The sequence below is a fragment of the Stegastes partitus genome, unplaced genomic scaffold, assembly GCF_000690725.1.
Source record: "Stegastes partitus isolate 25-593 unplaced genomic scaffold, Stegastes_partitus-1.0.2 Scaffold2202, whole genome shotgun sequence".
NCBI classification, from domain to species: domain Eukaryota; kingdom Metazoa; phylum Chordata; class Actinopteri; family Pomacentridae; genus Stegastes; species Stegastes partitus.
The window spans coordinates 32,252-54,748 of NW_007579933.1; the positions used below are offsets into that span (position 1 = coordinate 32,252).

Consider the following 22,497-nt stretch of genomic DNA (forward strand, 5'->3'; position numbering starts at 1 on the left):
TGTATTGTTCTGCAGGTTGCTGTCTCATGAGTACAGGCTGCTGACTGATGATGCTCCATGTGTGAAAACATCTCTCAGGTTGGTGCTTTGTATCTGACTAACTTAGCTGTGGTTTTTAGCTGAACTGGAATGTGTAGGGGTTTAAAAAGTGTTGAAACAAGCACAGGTTCAGCTAACTAGATTAATATTCACTTGATTAAGCTCGAATTAAGAACAATACATCTACAAATCATAAAGGCCTTAATGGTAGATTTCTGAACCAGTTCCCTCTTCATGTTGGTGCCTCAACACTTGATGCTTCTGTTGCCTTAAAGTTCAGTGTGTAGGGTTAAGGGTTGAAGTTGCAGATTATAACAAACTGAACAACTGTCCCTTTCGCAAGCTTGTAGGAGAACTGATGGTGGCTGCCACTTGAATGTCAAAACGAGAAAGGCTTGCTCTAGAACCAGTGGTTATGAATTAGCGAATCCACGATTTGATTACAGGAGACTGTACACCAATGAAGACATTATTATGAATACTGTCTTCTATCTCTGCTGATAAACACTTTAGGTTAAATTATGTTCTTCAGTGGTGCATGTAGTGTTAGTGCTAACCCTATTCAGGACTTTTGGGGTCTTTTGGACCCCAGGCCATTTGGTTTAGGTGACAGGTATTGTTTATTTTTTATTTTTGAAGATTTAAAAAAAAATATATAAACAGAGGGACATTTGTCATGCATTTGGAACCAAAAATATGTCAACTTAGTATAAAAGTCTATAATGAATACCAACAAATATTTTGCACATATTCTTTCTTGGGTTCCAGTGGACCCTGATCGAGCTGAATAGGGTTGATCTAAATGTAATTTCAATTAATTACCACAAGCTCATTTCCAGACAGTGAACTTGGAGCTTTAGGGACCAGGGTCTGCAGGATTTAATGTGTAAACTTCACACAATATGCTGTATAGCAAGCACTGATCACTGCAAACGGTTCCTGGATAACCATTATACTTCTGTTAACTTTTTAAAGAGGCATTAGAGAAATGATTAAGTGTAAGCCTAGAAACTACTAATAAAGTCAAATGTTTTGGACCACTAAAACCACATTTTTATCAGGAGAACATTAAGATTTATTCTCTCAATTACAAACAGAGGAAAGAGAGCAGGGAGAGCATTCAGTAGTTAGAACATTTTCCTTCTGATAAAGTAACATAATCATATGTTTAATGAGGAATTGAAGAAAAGCAGCAGCTAAGAGCAGCATCTCTGACTGATGGCACCTCCTGCTGCCGTCACAGCAGCTGCTTTAGTCACCCAAACAGCAACACCTGCTCACATCGAGGTGTAAACTGTGTGGGCTGCAGGCCTCCGCGTGTCCAAGGCAGCGGCAGGTCCTGACATGATGAAGACACACAGGTGACGTCTGTGCTGTCTGTAAGCTGCTGAAACTCTTGATGCTCGCACAGTTTCACAATATCAGCTAGAAGTGGATCCATGAAACTACAATAAGTCTCAACAGCAGCAGACGATGGAGATATGATCAGGAAATTTAGTTTAACAACGGAGGTGGGAGTTGATTTGATAAAACAGTTTGACCCCAAAAACCTAAATGAATCTCAGAAATCCTGTTGGCTTGTAAAGACCTTGCAGTTTTGGAAATAGTAGAATAAAAACAAACTCAGCCACTGATTCTGCTCCTTGGATTGACATGACTGTGAAGATTTTACTTCTATTTTACAGCTGCAGTGAAATTCAGTTGACCGTAATACGCCACTAACGTAGAAATACTTGAATGTCAATACTAAGCATCCGGTTGTGTCCAGGGAAATAGTATTACACTAAGCTTTGCAATTCTCCAGATAGCACTTTGAAACTGGTCATTGTATTATTGTCTTCTATGGCACTTTAACACCATGCGGCTCTGTTAATTTGGTCCTGACCAGGGGATATAATTAGATTTTCTTCTTTTAGGATTCCCTAGAGTCCTATAATCCTCATAGAATTGTGACAACCAGAAATACAAGTTTATTTTTCTACCTCTGTGCTCAAAAAGAAGGACGGAAATGTGGAAATACAAACCAAAGGGACAAATAAAAAACACCTCCAGACTGAAATGTTGCTTTCAATACTGCTGCAGTTACAGTGGAAGACTGACCTCATCTTTCTTGTCTGCTAAAAAACATTGTAGTCATGTATGGATTAAACTCTTCTAAAAGGTGACATCACTTGGAATTTGCGCTGAGTCGTGATGGATTACGTGTAATCAGGATTTAGCGAAACATTATAGTAACTCCAGATTACATTTGAAAAGATGTAATCAAGATTATAGCAACATTGATCAGGATTACTTGATAACATCTTGATTACGTATTTATGATCACCAATGATCACCAATGCTATTACCTCATTAAAAGTGCGTCTGACATACTGGATTTCTTAGACAAGCGCAGAGGGAGATAAAGAACGTGTCCAGATGGAGGTTTCGAGCAGCAGCCTCCGTTCCTGGTAATCTAAAACTGTGCAAACCAAGAACATCTACTATACTTTGAAGTAACTCCTTTCAGGGTGCCAGTTTGGGAAATAGTGAACAGTTTATGGATAATGGAGTTTTTATTTATTCTGCAAATGGAAGATCGTGAGTAAGTGCTCTTCTTGTGTTACAAAAGCAAAGTCATCCTTGTGGCCCTTAATTTAAAAACAGCATTATCCAAAACCTACACAAAAGAAAGAAAAAAAAAAACAGCGTGCTGCATGTTGTAGAGTGTATTTTGTGCCAGTTTTGTTTTTGCATGCCGAAAATGCAAAATACATTTAATTTCAACTGAAAATGTATTGACATGTGTGGAACTCACATTTAGTCTGAGATCCAGTATTGTCAGTGTTTGATCTTGTAGTAATCCAAAAGTATTCAGATGAGCTTGATTGTTTTTCTTGAATCCAGTGGACTACTACTGCAATTTGTAACCGACCACATTTCATAGTAATCTGACCCAACCTTTCTAGTAAGTGCGGGTGTAGCTGTGTGTCTCACATGGCAGCCTGAGTCACTGTACGTCTTCAAGTTGATGAGGAACAAGAACCATTACAACGTCGTGTTACCACTTTGCTGGCTTGCGGTCACTAATGCAACACTAGAGTTGTAGAAAAGCAGCGAATATGACACCAGCGAGGATGTAATGAGAAAAAAAAAACAAGGGAGCGTGGCTATGATTACATGTGTGAAACATCACATTTGCAAGTCAGTTTGCCTTTATTTGTGTAGTTTTAATGAATGGAAAAAAAATCAAGGAGTAACACAAAAACTCAAATATTCATTCACACTGATGTTGGTCTTTTGAGATAAAGAGTTCACTCAAAACTTTGTTCACTTCTTCAAGACTCCTCTTGGCTGAACATCCACAGTGAGCTCCTCTTCTTTCACCTGTCTGTAAGTCTTTGAGTCCTCTCTGGATGAAATATCACGAAGATTAACTCTACATTTAAGCCAGAGTGGTGATTAGTGGCGGATCACCTCAGCAGTGAGAAGTTAGTCCAGGTTTGGACTCATGTTTGTATTAGTACTCCCACAGTGCTGAGCTGCTCAGGCTGAGTCCGTCTCCCTTCAGCGTCCCTCCCTGGTCACCACGCAGGTATTTGCCGTTCTTGCCCCGGATGGCGAGGCGACCGTGCTCCAGGAGCTCCAGACTGAAATCCTCCGGGGCCTCGCCGTCCGAACACACCAGCCCAGCGCTGTTCACGTACCAGAACCGTCCATCCACACCTGCTCAGTGAAGGACAACCAAATGAGAGGTCAGAAGCACAAAGCAGGAAACTAATCAACGTTTGTGTGTTTGAGCTCGAGCGTCCTGACCTTTGATATTGTAAGCCCCGTTGCTGAACTCCAGGGTGAAGATGTCGTAGACGGATCTACTGGCGTCGAGCGTGTTGGAGTTCTTGTGGTGGCAGATGAATCCATTCAGTCCTCTCAGGATCAGCATGGGCCGGTTGATCAGTTTTAAAGTGAGCTGCTCGTCCTCACCTGGCGAAAGTCAGCAGAAGCAACACAAGAGAGGTTAGAGTCTGGGATTTTTTAAAGGAAATTTAGATCCATTAGTAGAAGACTGAAAAGAGGAGAACAAACAAAACCTAAAAGTGTCTCCTACCTATGGAATCACTGACAGCAAGTAACTGTCCGTTCTTCTTGGTGCAGATGTATTTGTCATTGTTAGCTTTTAGTGCCACCTTGTGGCCAAGCCACTCCACTGAAAACATGGTGCTTGCTGACCTGTGGGAGAGAAGAGTTTTCTTTCAGAACGCTTGAAAATACTGTTGGAACATGCCGAGTTAGAGGTCATCTAAGACAGACTGGAGTTTCTGATGAAGGTTGGCAACATATGTTGAAAGGGTTTCTGTCTCTACTCAAAATAGTAATTTATCTGTATACTACGTCGCTCGCCATCTCATGCATGCAGGCTGCTATTCTTTTATATTCAGTCACTTTCTGTTATCACTAGATGGTAGCATGGGCTGCATGATTGGCTCACATCTTCTTGTATCCTTGACAACGTGAGCATTATTTCTTTATTGAATATAACCTATGAGAGCATTTCTATTTCAACAGTGAGACAAAAACATCACTTGATGTCATGTTTTAGCCCAGGATTCTGTAGTAGTGCCAAATATTTCCTTCTGTAAACTCATATCAGGAATATTCCATCACAAATCATCAGGACTCTTCTGCTCGACCATCGCTAGTTTGCCTGAAACGTTTTGTTTTTATCCTAAACTATGGATATTTACAGTGGTATCTGTGAAATTTTACATTTAAATATTAAGTACTTGGCAAGATTTTATTATATTTTTTCAAATTGCCTGTCTACCTACTTCTAACACATTTTTGTGAAATTTGAGTTTATGATTTTATGACAATATCTCAGGAACAATTAGGATAAAAGCCTAAAATTTCACTGTTATTTCTCATCATACCATTGATTCAGAATCGACAGTATGAGACAAGAAGAACAAATAATCTCTGATGATTGCTGAGTTGAAACATGAAAAAAATATTGAAGCTGTCATGAAAAGTCTCATTTTTGAGCACACATGAGGGAGAAATGGTAAAAGTGGTCCTGAAGACAATTAAAGAAAAATAAAAACATTTTAGAAAACATTTGATATATCAATCTGAAACTAAATTAAACATATTTATACCTATCCATAATTTATACTTTGAAAATTTCTGGCAAACCAGAGTTGCTCGAGCATAAACTGTTCTAAATATTTGATGATTTGAGACAGAAAGATCCACCTGTAATATAGACTGTATGGTGACAGTTGCTAATGACGACTGTATTCACTTTTACTCTGTGCAGCTGATGTAACAGCATCCACTCACACTTCTGTGGCAGTAGTCTGGACGCCTCCGTGAGCCACCAGAGCCCAGTAGTTGCCTTGGCTGGTGCGGAACGTGCACTTCTTGGTTTCCTTGTCAATCTCCATCTGAAACGTCTCCATGTCCGTCTCATCTTCCTGATTGGCTGCGAGGCTCACTCCTGGGAGGGGCGTAGTAAACACATGCTGTCATTAATACTTTAATAGCATGAAAACTGACGACTGTCTAGTGTTGGAGAAACAATAAGATTAGAGTACAGAGCGACGTTTAATCAGTCAGCGGCGAAATGAGTGTTCATAATGTAAGTGTGATTGTGGAGAATCCTCTGTGCACAACTCAAAATGATGCACAGAACTGAACTTAAAGCCAAATTCAGCAAAGTGACACAGCAGCTTGCTAATTAAGTTGTATTGATTTGTTTAGCTTGGCCTCGAGATGAAAGATTCGGTAATTACGTCTGATCCCGTTATTTTTAAGTGTCTTAAACTGCACTCTTGATCTGACGTGCCAAGCTGGCATACATCTCCCTGAGGGCAGATACATTTTCACTGATAGTAGTTCTGATTGCATTTATGCACAGAATGTGTAGGAAATGTGAAAGAAATCTGCAATTTGCATCAATGCAGGAAAAGCTTATCGAAAGCACATTTCTCACAGTTATTGTTATCTCATCACGAAACTCTGTGTCAACTACAGAGACCACTTAACACCCAAACGAAAATCACACCTTTACCTGACAAATGTTTTATAGAAACCTCTTAGAAACCAATTACATGAAACAGAAACTAGCACAGGCAAACAATCACAGTGGCAATAAGCAGAAGGGAAAACAATTGTTTGCCACACCACCAAAAGACAGATTGCAGAGGGCTAAACACTAAATTCGATGCCTCCCAGAGTATCCCCAATGCATTTCTTAAGCCTTCAACATCACTAATCTGCATGCATCTTTCTTTTTATTTGCCCATCATTCTCCATCTTCCCTTCCCCCATCTCTGCCTCCAGACCCCTGACCCCCCTGAAGCCCCGCCTCCTGCCATTACCCCACCTTCAGCCCCGTCGATCTGCCCTCTGCACAGTGGGTCTCTGATATAATCAGCTTTCGAGTGCTACTCATCAAATCCCTCAATCCCCTCAATAAAAGAATAAAGGAGAAACAGGAAGAGACGGGGGGATTTTATGGTCCACACTTGGCAGGATGTACAGATAATTACCAACTGCTCTTAAACCTCAAGCTTAAGGAATCATGGATGATCAAACATATGGAGAACACGCTAAAATGTGTGAAATGTATCTGCGTTAACTGACGATTTTGTACTCGCAAGGACGTTCAGTATTCTCATGTTGAGAGAAACACACAAACTCCAGAGGACAAGAATCACCTTAAACATATCAAGAAAACTATATAGTTTGATGGTAACCTTAAGATGATCTTAGAGGTGCAGAAACTTTTTGTAAAGAATGTTGTCCTCTGAAACTATGCTATATATAATGCATAAGAGTCAGTAATACTGCCTTTAAATGGAACTAGTGAGCTCTTAATTATGACGTGAATTCGTGTGCACCAAATAATTGGCATTTAAGGGGTAACATTGGGTGTAGGTTATAAGAACATTAGTGCTAGTAAGTGACAACATGGCTAATGAGCAGGGAACATAATGTTGGAAATTCAAAGGCATAATGAAAAGATTTACAACTAAAACTACAATAGATAAACTTACAATGTACTAAAAACTACACTTCCATGGCCATTTTTGAAAATGTCAGCAAACAAGTCAAAGGTAGTCTGACATGGCCAGACTGTTCTATAACACAGAGCTGTGTAGAATGGTCTGGCTGCACTTTATCACCATTCTGCTATAGGAGGACAACGCTCTGGTGTGTATTTCTTCAAACTAATCACAATCATCTTGGTCGGGATGAAGAACAGCACGAACGAACGTGCTGTTTACTCAAAACAGTGACAGGGAAGCTGTTTTGGTGGAACATTAACATGCAGGGAGGTGAGCACTCCCATTAAAATGGATAATTCACCAGAAAAACCAGGGCTTCTAAGGACATGACTCAAATCTTGGCCTGTCTGCAGGTTGTTGTTGTTGTTTCCTGTAGTGAAGGAGAAACTGAAACTAGTAACACATAGTAAGGGAGGAGAAAGGCGCATGAACTACGTGTCCAGTTACAGGCTTATACCCACAGTCGACATCTTGTATGTCAGAATAAAGAATGGGACATTTATATGGACACAGTAAATACGACCCCATTTGAAGGCAGCATAGGTCAAACAGAAACTAGACAAGTTGTCCGAGCAGTGTCTGTGATGCTAATGCTAACATGAGAATTCTAACACAATTGCTTGCATCCATCCATCCATCCATCCATCCATCCATCCATCCATTATCTTGCATATATGAATTAGTCTTTAACCCTAAATAATCGAACTAAATGAACCATTCTAAATCAACATTGTCACTGACTGACTTAGTAGATTTTGAGCAGTTTTAGTCCATTCACGTCATTTACTTGTTAAAAGTCACTATAAAGACATTATAATTAAATGTGGTGGTACAACATTAGCAGCTGCTAAGAACCCTACAGACAGGCTAAACATGTTCTTCAGAATTTAAAACAGTCAACTGACATTTTTCCACTTTTGGGGCAAAGTGGCACCAAACTTTTTACAAATGGCCCCAAAATTCGCCCTGTAAGCTTTTTTGGTACCATTGCAGTGTAGGATCTGAAGGCTTTGACTGCAACATTAAATGATAGTGTGCCAAAACAATGACAAATAGTAGGTACTAGAAGTAACCCCAGTTCTATGAGTACATCGGAAACAGAACAATGGACATTTGTGATGTTAGCCTTAATTCTGATTTGAAGATAGAGATGTTTGAGAGAAGACTGCTACTCCACGTGGACATCGAGAGGGTAGAAAAATGACACTTGTTCTCCTCTCTAGGTTTAACCAGCAAGTGTTTTGTCTTTCCTAGTTTAACCGATCAGCTTCAAGACCCACACAGCAGTTTTTAAGGGCCAATCAAAAGTGCTTACCCAAGAGTAGGTACTTATTCTCTCCTGAAAACAGTCCTGAAAGTGGCTCTGCGGGGGCAGTTCCACAGAGGGTCAGGTTGCCCTAAAATGGCCCCCAAGTTGCTGCAGTAGAAAACAACCTACTGCCAAACATTGCGGTACTATGGACTGTGCTTTCTGTTCACTTATCTTTGAATGCACTATATCGTTTGAACTGTGAGCAAACCACACAATCAGCACCTGGGAATCTTTAAACTGTACTGAATGAAGCTATTCAAATCAACATTATTAGTAAAGTAATTAGTAATTGTCACACATAACTCTCACAATGACAACCCAGAGTGTTTTGATTTGTTTGTTGTGTTCTCATCTCATCACAGTTTAGTGTATTAGCATGCTGACACTTGCTGGTTATCACTAAACAGAGTGCAGCTAAGGCTGATGGTAGTCTCAGTATCCACCAGTGATGGAATACACTTACTCAAGTATTGCACTTAAGTACACATTTCAGGTACTTTACTTGAGTATTTTCATTCTATACAACTTTGTACTTGTACTTTTCTACATCCCGCAGACAAATACGGCACGTTTTACTCCACTACATTTGTCTGAAAGCTTCAGTTACTGGTTACTTTTCAAATTACGCTTTTTTTATATCCTTTCAATCCAGTGAAAACCACAAATCTCCACATGTGGTGATTTTGAATGCTTGTGATAAACTGAAGGATTAGGTGTTCCTTTATGGGTTTAGATAATTCTCCTACTTCTTAAGCTAAATAAACTTTTCATTAATCCCCCTGATTTTGTTAGAAAATGCACAAATGCCACAGAAACGGGAATATTTTTTCTGGGCTCATGAAAAGTCGACTTTTTAGAGACGGATTCTTCCAGCACAGCAGCACTACAAACATAATATGATTTTACAGAAAAAGGACGCATTGCTGTAGATTAAACTACCCAACAGCAGCTCAGTCTTAAACATCAACACCAGTAAAAAAGTAAGATGCACATTAATGCAGCACTTATATTGTTCCAGAAACAATATGAGTAAAACACTGACGGGGACCATTTCACTCCACAGTGAGTGCTTTTAGTCTTGATACCTTAAGTAGGCTATAATTTGTTGATAATACTCACATACTTTTACTTATAGTGGAGCATTTTCAAAGTGTGGTATTAGTAGCTTTACTTAATTGAAGGATCTGAATACCTCTTCCAGCAAGGTTATGGGAAAATACATATTGAACCTGAGGACAGATGCCATTGATGATTTTCATGGAATAAATAAACCTGAACAGAATGAACCTGAATCACTGAATCAAGTGGTTTAAGGTTGATGTATGTATATAAATAACAGATGCATAATTCAGTACAAATGCATGTGCACATACCAGTCTGAAGGACCTGGTGGAGAAAAAAATAATAAATTAAGGGAGAAAAAATAATTTCACTATAAATTTTTATACCGGTGTTCCAGCCTGTATCCTGTGGTTTATGACGATGTAAATCCTATCTGTTTTAATATTCTTTTGGGCCATTTTTGCTTCTTTTTTTTTTTGCTTTTGAAATCTGTAGAAATAAATTGGAGGAGTGAGAAAAGGGGATGACACGCGACAAAGATGTCATGGTTACTGAGCTACGGGGATGCTTTAAAACCATCTTATTCACACCCGATAAACTAGGTATCATGAGGTCTTACAACTGGTTAAATTATCATTGATCTTAAGTGCATTTGAAGCATAAATTTAAGCCCCTCGACTCCGCCGCTATGCCTGGGGGCCTATCACTCCCATTCTCTCTCATCCCGACTCAATGTCATGCTTTGTCTACCTATTCCATGTGTCCATTTCACACTAATTCAACCCAGAAATGATCCTCAGACAGGGCTCAGCTGGGACTTCACAGCCGCTATCTGATAGATGAGAAAGGAGGAGACAGAGGAAGGAGAGAAGGATGGAGGGAGAGAAAGAAACAGAGGACGGGGGGGGGAGGAAAGAGATTGGATACGCTGAAATCCAAGCCAGCAATCTGAGGATATCAATAGCTGTGTTGATGACCATCTTTGACACACCCCTTGGTCAAGCATGAGCACTAAGATGTTGTCATCGCATCCATGATCGCTGGTAAACGACGGGCACAGTATCACGCTCCCTGGTGCATTTGGACAGGTAGCTTCAACAGTGTCTCATTTTGGATCAGACCCCAGATCCAGCTCCTCTTCCTGATGCTGTCCAACCTCCAGCCTGCAAGTGGAGCAGGCCTAACTAATCCATCAACGATAGATGGCTCTGACATCAATTTTTAATGGTAAGCCAATGCCACTATCCCTGTGTCCCTTATTTTCTCCTTTCTCCCAATCCTTCACAACTGCATTTTCTACTGTTTGTTTTGTTTACTTCATTCATTCGTTTCCACGTATCTCTCCCTGTGCTGCTCATGTATGGATGTAGTATGTGTGTGTTTGTGTATCTATGTGTGTGCATGCGTGCTAATGGAAAGTTTGTGTCTTTGGACTATCATCTCTTTTTCACATTCAGGGCAGAGTGGACCACTTAGACCCGAGGAACACAGGAAGGTGATGAGAGACATGATAACGGATCTGCATGACATGCTGAGACACACACACACACTTGCAGGCAATAACATACAAGTCACTTTTCATTTCATGCCTGTCTACAAAACTTTACACACTTTTAAATCTAAATTCATGCTCTGCCTCATAACAGCTAACCGTATTTTTTTTTACTGCACTTGCACCGCGCTAAATGAAGCCCAAACAACGGTGCTAATTTATGAGGCACAGATGACATTAGGGAGGATGAAGAGCCCACCTGTCTCCACTCATACTCCTGTAGTCCTTTGGGAGTCATCCTACAGCTGTATCCTCCCTTCTCTGCTTTCCACTCTCCCCTTCCTCCCCTTAATTCATCGTGTTGAACCCAGAAGTAACAAGGTCTGTTTACCCAAGTATTGCAATTCTGAAGCATTTCCGCTTAAGGATTTTTGCATTTTTTTTTCCATTTTTACTCTTCAATCTTTACCCAAGATGTAGGTTTTTATTTTTATTTTTTGCATTAATTGTAAATTGTCATCAATTATTTTTCAAGTCTTTAAAGTGACGTAATCAGAAGTTCCTCGAAAGCTGCGCCACAAGTCACCGATTATCTTGCATTTCCATTTAACAAGAGACATTTAGCAAGTGATGATTGACCTGCTGTCTTTGTTTTTTAAGTCAGAATGCAAATGTTTGGTTCCTACATACCTCAGTTTCTTAAAAATTAAAAAGCTGATTTGACTCATTTAAAGTCTCCTTGCTTTAACTAAAACAGGAGGCCAAAAAATATGATCACAGCTAATATATTCTTATGTCTTGATGTGAACTTTCACAGTGACTCGCAGTTTTGTTGCGAAAAGCTCTCCCTTTGCCCGTGTTTCCTTGATTTTCAGTAGCACATAAGCGCTGACTGAAGTTGAGGTTAGCAGGTTACATTAGCGGGTTAGAGCGGACTCGGTGGGGCAGAAGTTTTGGCCGCAGGTAAAAGGCAGCTTGGGTTTCTGAAAGCAGACTCCCCCTCGCCTTCCAGGAACAGGGGCCAACTTCATCAATAATTCAACACACCTCACCACTCGCCGTAGCAGGACGGTATGGTTGTGAGTGGGCGAGTGTCTCGGAGAAAGAAAAAGCTTTTGTTTGCAGAGAACAAATGTAGGAAGGGGAAAAAAAGAGAATGGAAGAAAGCATGCTGCAAGAATTCCTCTGCGTGTGAGAGCAAATACATGCATACGATATGGTGCAGTGCTATATGTGTGTTTCATGCTCAACCTTATTTCTCCTTTTCCTTCAGCCAATCAGTTTACAGTGCTCCCAGTAGTTTGGTTCCTGCCTGCAGCCCCCACTGCTAACCAGGAACAATGAGCAAGGAGAGATTCAGTTACAGCACCCAGGGTTGAAGTAACTTGACCCTGCAGACAAGAATCTGCAGCCTGTGGATGGCTGTCATGGCCAAGTATGCTGACAAGCACTGTTGGTGTATGCTAATCTACCCCAAATCCAGTTTCAAATCAGGCCAGCAAACCCTTTCAACCATCAGCAACTGAAACTCTATGCAGGTCCTTCTAGTGCACCTCTGGTTAGATGCAATGTGACACTCACAATTACAATTTTTGTAGGTTTTACACTGATCAAAGAAATTCAACCTTGTTTTTGAGAAGAAATTACTTCAATGTGGAGTGTAATCCATCAGTACAGTAGTGTAGTGCCGTGCCTGCGTGCTGATCAAATAACCCCCTCCAACAGCCCTATCACAAGACTGAGGAGTAAATACATAATACAGTATCAACAGAGCATTACTGTACAGCATATTGGTTACAAGCAGCTGTTATAGTAAGCCCAAGGGGCAAAAGTGTAGAGTGTTAACAGCATTACCCAACAAAGCCAGGAGGTACGGTTGAGAGGGAATGAATGGGGGATTTTCTAAAATGATAGATTATTTGCTAAAAGAAAAGGAAAACAATTCCCCTTTTCCTTGGACCTTTTCTCTTTTATATTTACCGCATTTTATGATAAGGTCTCTGCTATTTAGGGAATTCAACACCTTCTCTGACAACATTTAAAGTAATTCATGAAAAACTGATTCTAAATCGTTTCTGAGATATCTACTTTTGTAGGTTTTCCCAACACGGACGCACAATGAATCTGTTACTTGAATAAAATCACTCACAAGTGTAACACTTAATACCAACAGTGGACTAAACTAAATCAATTACAGCTCGAAAGCAAATGGAATATTCGTCTCAGGTCTCCCAGATGGGGCTGATAGTCTCCCATATCAGCCTCATCTATCTTGTTTTCCTGGAGAGATGCAGCAATCCACTGTGATGTCGATGCATGTTGATGTGCAGACTACATTACCCATAATTACCATGCATCCCTTATCAGCTGTCAATTTCTGCTTCATTATGTATGTGTGCAGGTCAGTGTGTGTCAGCAAAAGCTCGTGTGACCACCCTCAATGGCACCAAAGCTTGACCTTCGTCAATTTAATCATACATTTGGGATTCTGTGTAAGACTTTAAGGAAACTAGCGAGCTGCCAGAGGGGCAGCTTGTGCATGAATGCAAGGATTCAGGGTAAAATCAGATTTGCAAGTATATACTGTCCCGTTAATGTGTCTGTGTTTTCCTACCTTGTCTTATGGAGACATATCGCCCGTTGGCTGCTATCAGAACCACTTGTGGGTGGCTCTCCTCCAGGTCAAACAGTTCATCTTTGCCTGGCTTGGAGCACCGTCCAGACCTCAGGGTCCCCGTAGGCCCCATGGGGGACAAATACTTCCCTTCACAGTCTTTGAAGGCCAACTTCCCACACTTCAGCTCCAAGGTGTACGCCGTGGCCCTCCCATTCTGCATCACAAGCTTTCCGTCATTGCTGAGGAAGCGGCTGTCACAGGTCTTTAGGCAGTACTTCCCGTCCAGGTAGACAAGTGTCAGGAGTGCTGCCACCCCCCAGGGAATGTTCAGGTCCACAGCGATTTCCCCGTCCTCCATGGAGAGATGGGCGTAACGCTTACGGGCCACAGACAGCAGGTTGGCTTGCGGATGCAGAGCCAGGTGCACTGCCCACAGCTCGGCATCTGTGATCAGCTGGGCGAAGCAGGACAGGTAGTCCCGAGAGCCACCGAAGAAACGGAGGTACTGCTCAGACTGCAGGGCCCAGCGGCCGTCTGACTGAGCCACGATGAGGAAGCGGCAGTCTGAATTGTGGCCGTCTGCCTCACAGGTGACTTTGCCATCCTTGTCAGAGGCCAGATAGCGTCCCAGGTGACTGCGCAGATAGACCACCTGGGTGTCTTGGGAATCCTGCTCGAGAGTCCATATCTGCTTCTTCTTTAGGCTGGGAGCTGAGGCATTCACCTGAGAATCAAGAGAGGTAGACACTCTAAAAATCTGGCGTACAACAAACCCGACAGTTTCATGTCATACTGTGGCCCTGTACAGATCCATAGGCACCACCACTACAGTCATGCACAAAGTATGTTACAGTTCGTCTTTCATATTGACTGGCATTTTCTTACCTTGAAGCCAAAGGTCTCAGCAGTGAGGTAGCGACCCTCATGATTTATTAGACCAAACTGCAACTTCAAAGGACGGTTCCCATTAGCGGGCATCTTCACCTGTGGATTTGAGGGGGTGAGAGAGAGAAGGAGAACAAGGGTTGAGACAGGGAAGAGAGAAACAGAGAGGTAACTAATAGTGACAGGAGATTGAGAAGTGACAGGCATGCTTAAAAAAAAAAAAGGGGGCAATGGTGGTTTTTAAAGAGGCAAAGAGTAAGGAAAGAGGTGATGTCATGGGGAATGATGAAATGCAAAAGTTGTAAAGGCAGGAAATCAATTCATTAAGGTACAGTATATAAAGCACTCCCAAGACCACAGATTCCTTCCCCCGCCCATGGCTTCATTATACATTTTTCCAGCCACAGCGTCCTAATTTACTTACTGTGGTTTTGTGGCTTCCCCTCTGCAGTTCCTGCGGCTCTAATTCCAGCTCCCAGATTTAAGAGGCTTCTTTCACCAAGCGTCCTTGTGTAATTCTTTCTCTTTTCCTTCTACTCTAACTGGCTCTCACGTTCTGTTGATTGGGTCTCCCAGCTCGCCTCCACCACTTCTACTATTCTCCCTAATCACGTTGGAGGCAGCAAAGACTTGAGTCAACCTTGATCTCTCTTCAGTCCGGTGTCAACCTCTCTTTCTCTGTAGACTAATTTTGCTCTGGACTGCTTATCTCCGCTTCTGCAGCCTCCCCTCTCTCTCCTGTTGAACGCTGCTCCCTCGTCCAGCCTCACTCCTGTTCTTGCATGACTTGTTATTCACCCAGAAGGCTCAATCACTCGGTCACCCCCTGACTACACTTCTCCGGGGTTTTGTGTTTGCCCCTATCTTTGCATCAATCACATCAAATGCTCTGACCTCCTTCTTCACTTTCCTTGAAGTCCAGGTTCCTCGTTTGTCAGACACAAGTTTGATCAGTGAAGGAGAACATCCTCGGTGGTCCTACAAATTTTATGGTAGTGCACTGAAGGACACCTTCACTCTTTCCCTAAACATAAGCCGTCCATCACAACTGAACTCTGCAACAAAAGGTGCTCGCCTCTGTAATCTTAAGCCTCCCTCTGTCGCTTTTTCCTCCCATCCTCTCCTTCTCTCTCGCTGCCTTTCTCTAACCTGCCATGTGTGTAATCCTGCCTTTCGCTGCCTCTGCACCTTATTCTGAGCTCCGCACTTCACCTCTTTCTGTGACACATAAAGAGAAGTAAGTAGAAACAATGCGCAAATATACACACACGGCGCCGGGTAACCAGAGCGCTCCCTGTGCCTTTGAGGTAGTTGCCTGAGTGCGGCTCCCCTTACCTGCTCATGCCGGGGTTTAGTTACACACCTTCTCTGATTGCAAGCTCTCTGGGTCAGTCCTAATGGGAGTCGTGTCTGAGAGGCAGAAAGGCTTTACATCTGAATTTAGGAAAGGAGATGGCGGGTGTTATCAAGGAAACAATAACAAGCTAATCAACATATGGGCTTCTGAATGAATGAGTGTGTGTAGCAGGTGAGCCTGCATGTGCGTGTGTGTAATCAAGCTTGCCAATCAGCCTATTATAAGTCTTCTTTGCGAAGTAAACAGACGTTTCAGTTCCTGAATCCATCTAATCCTCAACCCAATCATCCCAACCTGGCTAATCTACCGGCACTACCCCCCTCCACACACAAACACACACACACACACACACACAAACACACACAGACCCTCTTCTGCTCGTCAATAGCTATAAACATACACACAGACTCACTGACCCACAGCAACATACGTGTCAGCGCCGCACACACAAACACACTCATGCACAAAGGTCAGAGGACGGTCTCAGGGTTCAGAGTAAACACCACCCACCCAAAAGATTTACTCCCCCGACCCAGACTTGAACTGCCTTACGCAAAATGGAACGAACAATGCGGCGTCGCACACAAATTCACACAACACAGACACTAAATGCTGGAACTGCTCCTTGTGACGACAAAAGGTGCAAAACAGGAAGTGCAACAATGGTTTAGAATTGTAGATTTTTTGCAGTTTAAGAAAACTCACTGACTAAACAGGGACCACAACGACAAAATGGAAAACACCACAAAGGTCTACAATGTTGGGTATCTCATATTCTTTTAAAACATTCTTCTTAAAAAGTATTTGTAATTTTTGTCACCCTTCTTTTTTATTAGTAGAAATCACTTTACTAACATTTTTATTGCTATAATTATTTTTTATTTTTAGTCATGTTTTATTTATTGCTGCATAAATGAAAAAAATATTTGGATCCACGTGTAATTTATTTAGATAATTCACACATCATTCATGTTTTTCATTCCAAAAGTGAAACATCTGAAGGTCTTTCCTGACTGTACACGAATATAAACACATTTTATGACTGTAAGGGACTGAACGCTGGATATCAACAGTGAAAAACTGAACCGATATGGAAATCTTAAAGATAATAACTTTAACTTGATGCTATTAAATATATGTCACATTTTTTAATAATGGCCCAATGATAATCAAAATCTAATTAAAACATTTACCATTGAGTGACAAACAACTGCCTTCACATCAGGGCTGCAGAGACTTAGATTAAGTGTTCTAAATATAAGGAGAACTTTTAATTACACTTTAATTAAAAGCCACATTAAAGCAATTTTGCACTGGTTATATGGTTATATAACATTCACGCAGCTACTAGTATATTAACAGTATTAAGTAGTAGTTGTCAAAGTAGTAATAAATCACTATAAAATAACAATAACTGCAATTTTTCTTCATGTTTTTATTAACTATTGCTATGACATAAATTAAAAATAAAATAACCCACTAATAAAGTTGAAAGATATAGAAACTATAGACAACACACAGAGCTCTGCTGCTTAACCTACAGAGGGCATCCCTGTTCTACACACAGGAGGTCCTGCAAAGTCATTTTCAATATCTGAGAGTTTTAAGTTTTCACTCAACGACGAACAATTCAAACTAAGGCATTAAGGGGAAATTCAAAAGCAATAGCAGGGCAAATATGTTTGCAGTTTCGCACCTACTTTATGAACTCTAGCTGCCCAAAAGCAATTGAAAACTCATCCAGCGTCGTCGTCTTATACGCACTTAATGATGTGGATGAAATCACTTCTTATAAAACGTTCACACCGATCTCCTGTCGGTGAGAGGAGCTGCAGCCTGCATGTGTGTGTGTGTGTGAAATTCATTCTGGGAGCCTTCTTATCTTAAAAATAACAGAAACAAACTGGAAATCACATCTTTGCATTTGCATGTTCGCCTTCTTTCTTTCTTGTAGTCAACTACAAATTCCCAAACAGGCACTTAAAACATTGTAAGAAAAAAAAAGAAGGAGATGATGGGAGGTGGAGACAGACACACTGCTCCACAAATCAAAAAAAAGTCATACACTGTTATTGTTATCAGAGCTATTATTTTCATTACTATCACTATTATCACTATTACTGTACTTCCTCCTCATATGTATCCTATCCCACGCATCATTAGCTCACTCTCTGCGGCCCCTGGGGGCTGCGTCATCGTCTGCTGATGTGCCGCCACTCCTGCTGCTGTCGGCACGGTGACGCCTGTCGATAGCCAACCAGATGTTTTATTTATTTTTTTCTTCTTCTTCTATTTTTTTTTCTTTCTTTTCTTTCCTCCTCCCCCCCTCTACCCCTTGTTCTGGGACAGCGGCTGTGCCAGGTTCACCGTGGCAACCGTGGGATGGTGCTTTAGAAGCCATTACAGCGATCCTCTGATGACACTCAAATAGCTATCATTACACCTCCTCCAAGGAGACACAGAGGAGGGGAGGGAGGGAGATGAGGCAGGGAAGGAGGGATAGATGGGAGGAGGCGAGGCTAGGAGGGAAGGAGAGAGGTGCAAGAGAGAGAGAGAGAGGGGGGAAAGAAAGGGAAGCAGCCAAACGGTGGGAGACGGGTTAAGGGTGCTGCGAGACAGAGGGAGAATCGGCAAATTACACAGGCAGACATGGATGGGAAGAGTTACAGATATATAAGGTGCATGGAAAAATGGAAGAGAGGGAAAGGAGTGATGGAGAAAGAGAGAATGGGGAATTCAAAATGACCGTTTCTGAGTTAACAGCCTCCAGCCTTTTTCTACCCTATTAAGTTCTATTCTGCCATTACTTGGGACTGCGGGGTGCTGCCTCGTACCCCACAGTGTCCTACAGACGCCCCCTCCCACACACATATGCCCACACAGTCCCCCTTCCACACTCTTCCTCAGTTTTCTCCTCCAGTCACCCCCATCTCCTCCGTTTTTTTTTCCCCTCCCTCTAAGTCTTTCTCTCCCCCTCCTCTTCCTCTCTCTCAGTTCAATTCCAGAGGTTGTGAACTGAATGAAAGAGAGATCAGCTGGATCAATCTTTGAGTCCACTGGTTGTCATTGTTGTTGCTTCTTGCAAAAGCACGCCGAAACAAGATGTTTTTTTTTTTCTTCCTGCTATTGTGCTTTGTTCGCTTCTTTGCCTGTTTCCTCTTCTCTTCCCAAACGCATTATGAGTCTGTTTCAGCGCAAATCGATTCGCGTCAAGACTTAATTTTCTACTTAACACTTCGAAATATGCATGAAACCGAACTGAAGCCAAACTATGTCACGTTTTCTGAGTACTTTCTGTCTGTTTTGTCAAAAGTGAGGCTTAAAAGCAGCTGCAGTGGAAAAAGAAGTCCAGCATTTGGCCACAACATTAAAGCCACTGACAGGTGAAATGAATGACATTGATCATCTGGTTACGATGCAGCGTTCTGCTGGGAAACATTTGGTCCTGGCATTCGTGTGGATGTTACTTTGAAATGCACCACCTCCCAAAACATTGTTTCAGACTGAGCACCTGCCCTTATAGCAACAACACACCCCCAGGATCAGCGTGAGAAGCACGACCAAGAGCCAAGGGTGTTGATCCAGCCTCCAGATCCAAATATGATTGAGGACCCAATGGATCTGCTGCTGATGTCCCAGTGCCAGACACCATAGGACACCTCCAGAGGTCCTGTGTTCATACCCTGATGGGTCAGAGCAGCACCAACAACAGAGCAGGTAAGTGGTTTTAACGTTGTGACTGATTGTGTCAACCCTATGAAGGACATGTGACTCTACACAGATGACCTTTACTTGTTTTTACTTACATGCTGTTATCTTCTCGTGGATTTATTCTGTAATATTACAGAACATCACAACAATCTCTGGAGGCTGCATATAACTAAACCAAAAGAATCTGAATGGTAAAAACTTGTTTCTTGCAGTGACTTGTTTTTCCACAGCTCACATAACTCATCAGTACTTTAACTGTAATTGCTGTTCAATTATAATGTCAAAGTGCAAAGAAATCCTGCTCACTCTGCCAGCAAGTCCAGTGTGAAATTTGCAGCAAGTTTTTATTTGTGCAACCTGCACATTTATTCTCACACCTTGCTTTATATGAAATTATCTCTTCCCAAATTGATTCCTCTAGTTAGTGACGCACAAGTTTGTGATGAGAACAAGAAAGAAAAGTTTAGGTTTCCACTGCCAGCTCTCTTGATCAGGCAAATAAATTCACTGCACTCATTTAACACTGGAGGACATCTTTTTAACCATCAGCCTCAAAACTGACCAGCAGGTTTGCAAGGCATGTTATCTTTTCTTTTCTTTTCTTTTTTAAATTGCCCACATTACACCATTTATCAGAGCAAGAAACTGTAAAAACTAAAATATTAATCATTTTTCAACTACATTCAAACCATGTGCGATGTGCAGTTCCATCTGAAAAATATCTACAACATCTAAGCTTCAAAATTTCATTAGAATTACTTTATTCTACATCGCAAATAAAAAAAAAGCCAAAATAAATTATTTTTATCAACCAGATTCTCTTTTAAAATATCACAAACTTTTCCACTCCACAAAAAATCAGGCACTATTTGACCAAACTAGGCTAACATGCAGGCTGTGTTTAAACAAATTAAAAATGCCTATAGAAGAAAGTAAAAGAAAGGGTGGAAAACAAAATGTACTTGATCGGCAAAGTAAAAGCAGCATGACTTAGAACGGTGTACACAGGAGCAGGAGGTCAGCATGTTGTTGGACGATGCATTCAGCACGGTGAAACATCTCTAGAGTTGATCAACCTCTACAAAGATGTAAAGTGCAGATAGCTGAACATCTACAATATGTGATGCTCCCATTTTTTTCCCACAACTGGTAACACTTGTGGGCACTTTGAAAAATGTTGTAAATGTTTGTGTAGATTCTCAGTCATCCAGGTCACGGTAATCCTCACAGCTTCAGTAAAAAGCAACTGGACTTCTTTTTTTTCCTTGTTGAAGATGTTTCACCTTTTGGACGAGAGGTTCTGCAGAACTGAAGGAGCCTCTTGGTAGAGAGGTGAAACGTTTTCAAGGACTGAAAAGAGAAGTTTGGTTGCTTTTTACTGCAGCTACAAGAATATGCATGTTAATTGGACGTTTTTCCAATTTTTGTAAATTAAACAATCACAGACATAAAAATTCTGTTTTTCTTTATGATGCATAACTCTATAACTGTACAGAAGACATCTTTACTTATAACCATGACTGTGATGTTTCCATATAGGTGCAACATTTTACACTGCAGTAAAACACGAGAGTAAAAATGTGCCAGTGTTTAGAGGGTTAAAAAAGAAACCCCAAAACAATCTTGACATATCATCATATATGATGCACGCCATGTGGTGTCATTGTGCAAAAAATTAAATGCACATGTCTGCAAGTGTCTTCAATCTGCAACGAACTATATATCAACCAGCCCATAAGGACATCTAGTAAGAAAACACAGGTTTTGCTTGCTGGCAGGATCACACAACCTCACACACACCTTGACCTGCACGCTCGCGATTTCAATTCCCACAGCCACCACTGAGAGGCGGTGTCCGCCTGCTCCTCTGGCTCCTTTATGGGAACCATGCCTATATATTTTTTGGAGGTTACAAAAAAAAAAAAAAAAAAACGAAAGAGAAGATTGATGCATGGTTTGTCAGTGTTGGTGCCTGTGTGACTGCATAGCGTAGGAGGGAAGGACTGTAGTGCTATTTAAAATGGCTGCTTTTAATGTCTCTTGCTTTTTTTTTTTTTTGCTTTTTTTTTGAGGCGGGGGGAGACTTTGTAGAAACTGAAAGGCGTCAACAACACGTGAGGCGTTATCAACTGTAAAACATCAGTGCAATTAAAATGAGAGGGGCGGGGGGTGGAGAGGGTGCAGGGGGTGGTAGGGAGTGTTTCCCCCTGTTTCAATTATTTCCAGTCACCCTACCTGAGTGTGTTCCTCAGTGCAGCTCAGTGCAGCCTCTACATGGCATAACAGGAGCAGGTTTGACCCACAATTTCAGAGCCTGAATGTGTGAATGTGGGTTATACCTCACTGCTAAGCATGCACTTCTCATGTGCTTTTAATCTCATTGGTTTTCTTGCATGCTGATTTGATTATGATCAGGGCAACACACACACACACACACACACGCAGACACAGACACACACACACAGGCTTTAAAAGGCTGCAGCGCTGCTCTGGTCGCCCCATGTGCTCCAGTGCACTGTAGTATATTACCCTCGCTTTTCTTTAAATGTGTCTGAAACGAGGCTTTGAAACAGTCCGGATTAACTGATGTATCGCGTTTCTAAAAACAAACCGCCTCTGAATCATTCATTAATTCACATTTGGCTATTACAGTGCGGGTTTGTGTTTTATGGGCAGCGCGGCTCCGTCCTGTGTGGTAGGAAAGAGTTAATAACGATGGGCTAAACGTGATGAGTGAGGGGACTCTGTGAGAGACAGCCGGCCAATCAGCGTCGAGATTAACACCTCGCCGGGCTGTGATTGGCCAGCTGCGTGGTCGTTGTCGTACGGAGCTCAACACCCACGTGGGGGCACGGACCCGAAATCGAGCCTTGATTGGCTGACACCGCGCGGACAGGACCCGCCCGTGCAGAGTACCGCTGCGCTATTGGCCAATCCGCAGCAATCAGCCTCTCTCTCTTTCTCTCTCCCCCC

The 22,497-nt window shown here is 41.8% G+C and overlaps 1 protein-coding gene across 1 annotated transcript in view; it reads right to left on the reverse strand.

The window, feature by feature from the left end:
• Positions 1 to 3,189: 3,189 nt before the first annotated feature.
• Positions 3,190 to 22,497, reverse strand: part of fscn2b (fascin actin-bundling protein 2b, retinal) — a 28,395-nt gene continuing 9,087 nt past the window's right edge. Inside the window, exons 2-8 of the mRNA XM_008304363.1 lie at positions 14,881 to 15,890; positions 14,457 to 14,555; positions 13,569 to 14,295; positions 5,359 to 5,515; positions 4,127 to 4,248; positions 3,835 to 4,002; positions 3,190 to 3,744 (exon numbers count right to left, since the gene is read on the reverse strand). Of these exons, the coding sequence (XP_008302585.1) occupies positions 3,539 to 3,744; positions 3,835 to 4,002; positions 4,127 to 4,248; positions 5,359 to 5,515; positions 13,569 to 14,295; positions 14,457 to 14,549 (1,473 nt within the window). The 5' untranslated portion in view covers positions 14,550 to 14,555; positions 14,881 to 15,890 and the 3' untranslated portion in view covers positions 3,190 to 3,538. The remainder of the gene's footprint in view (positions 3,745 to 3,834; positions 4,003 to 4,126; positions 4,249 to 5,358; positions 5,516 to 13,568; positions 14,296 to 14,456; positions 14,556 to 14,880; positions 15,891 to 22,497) is intronic.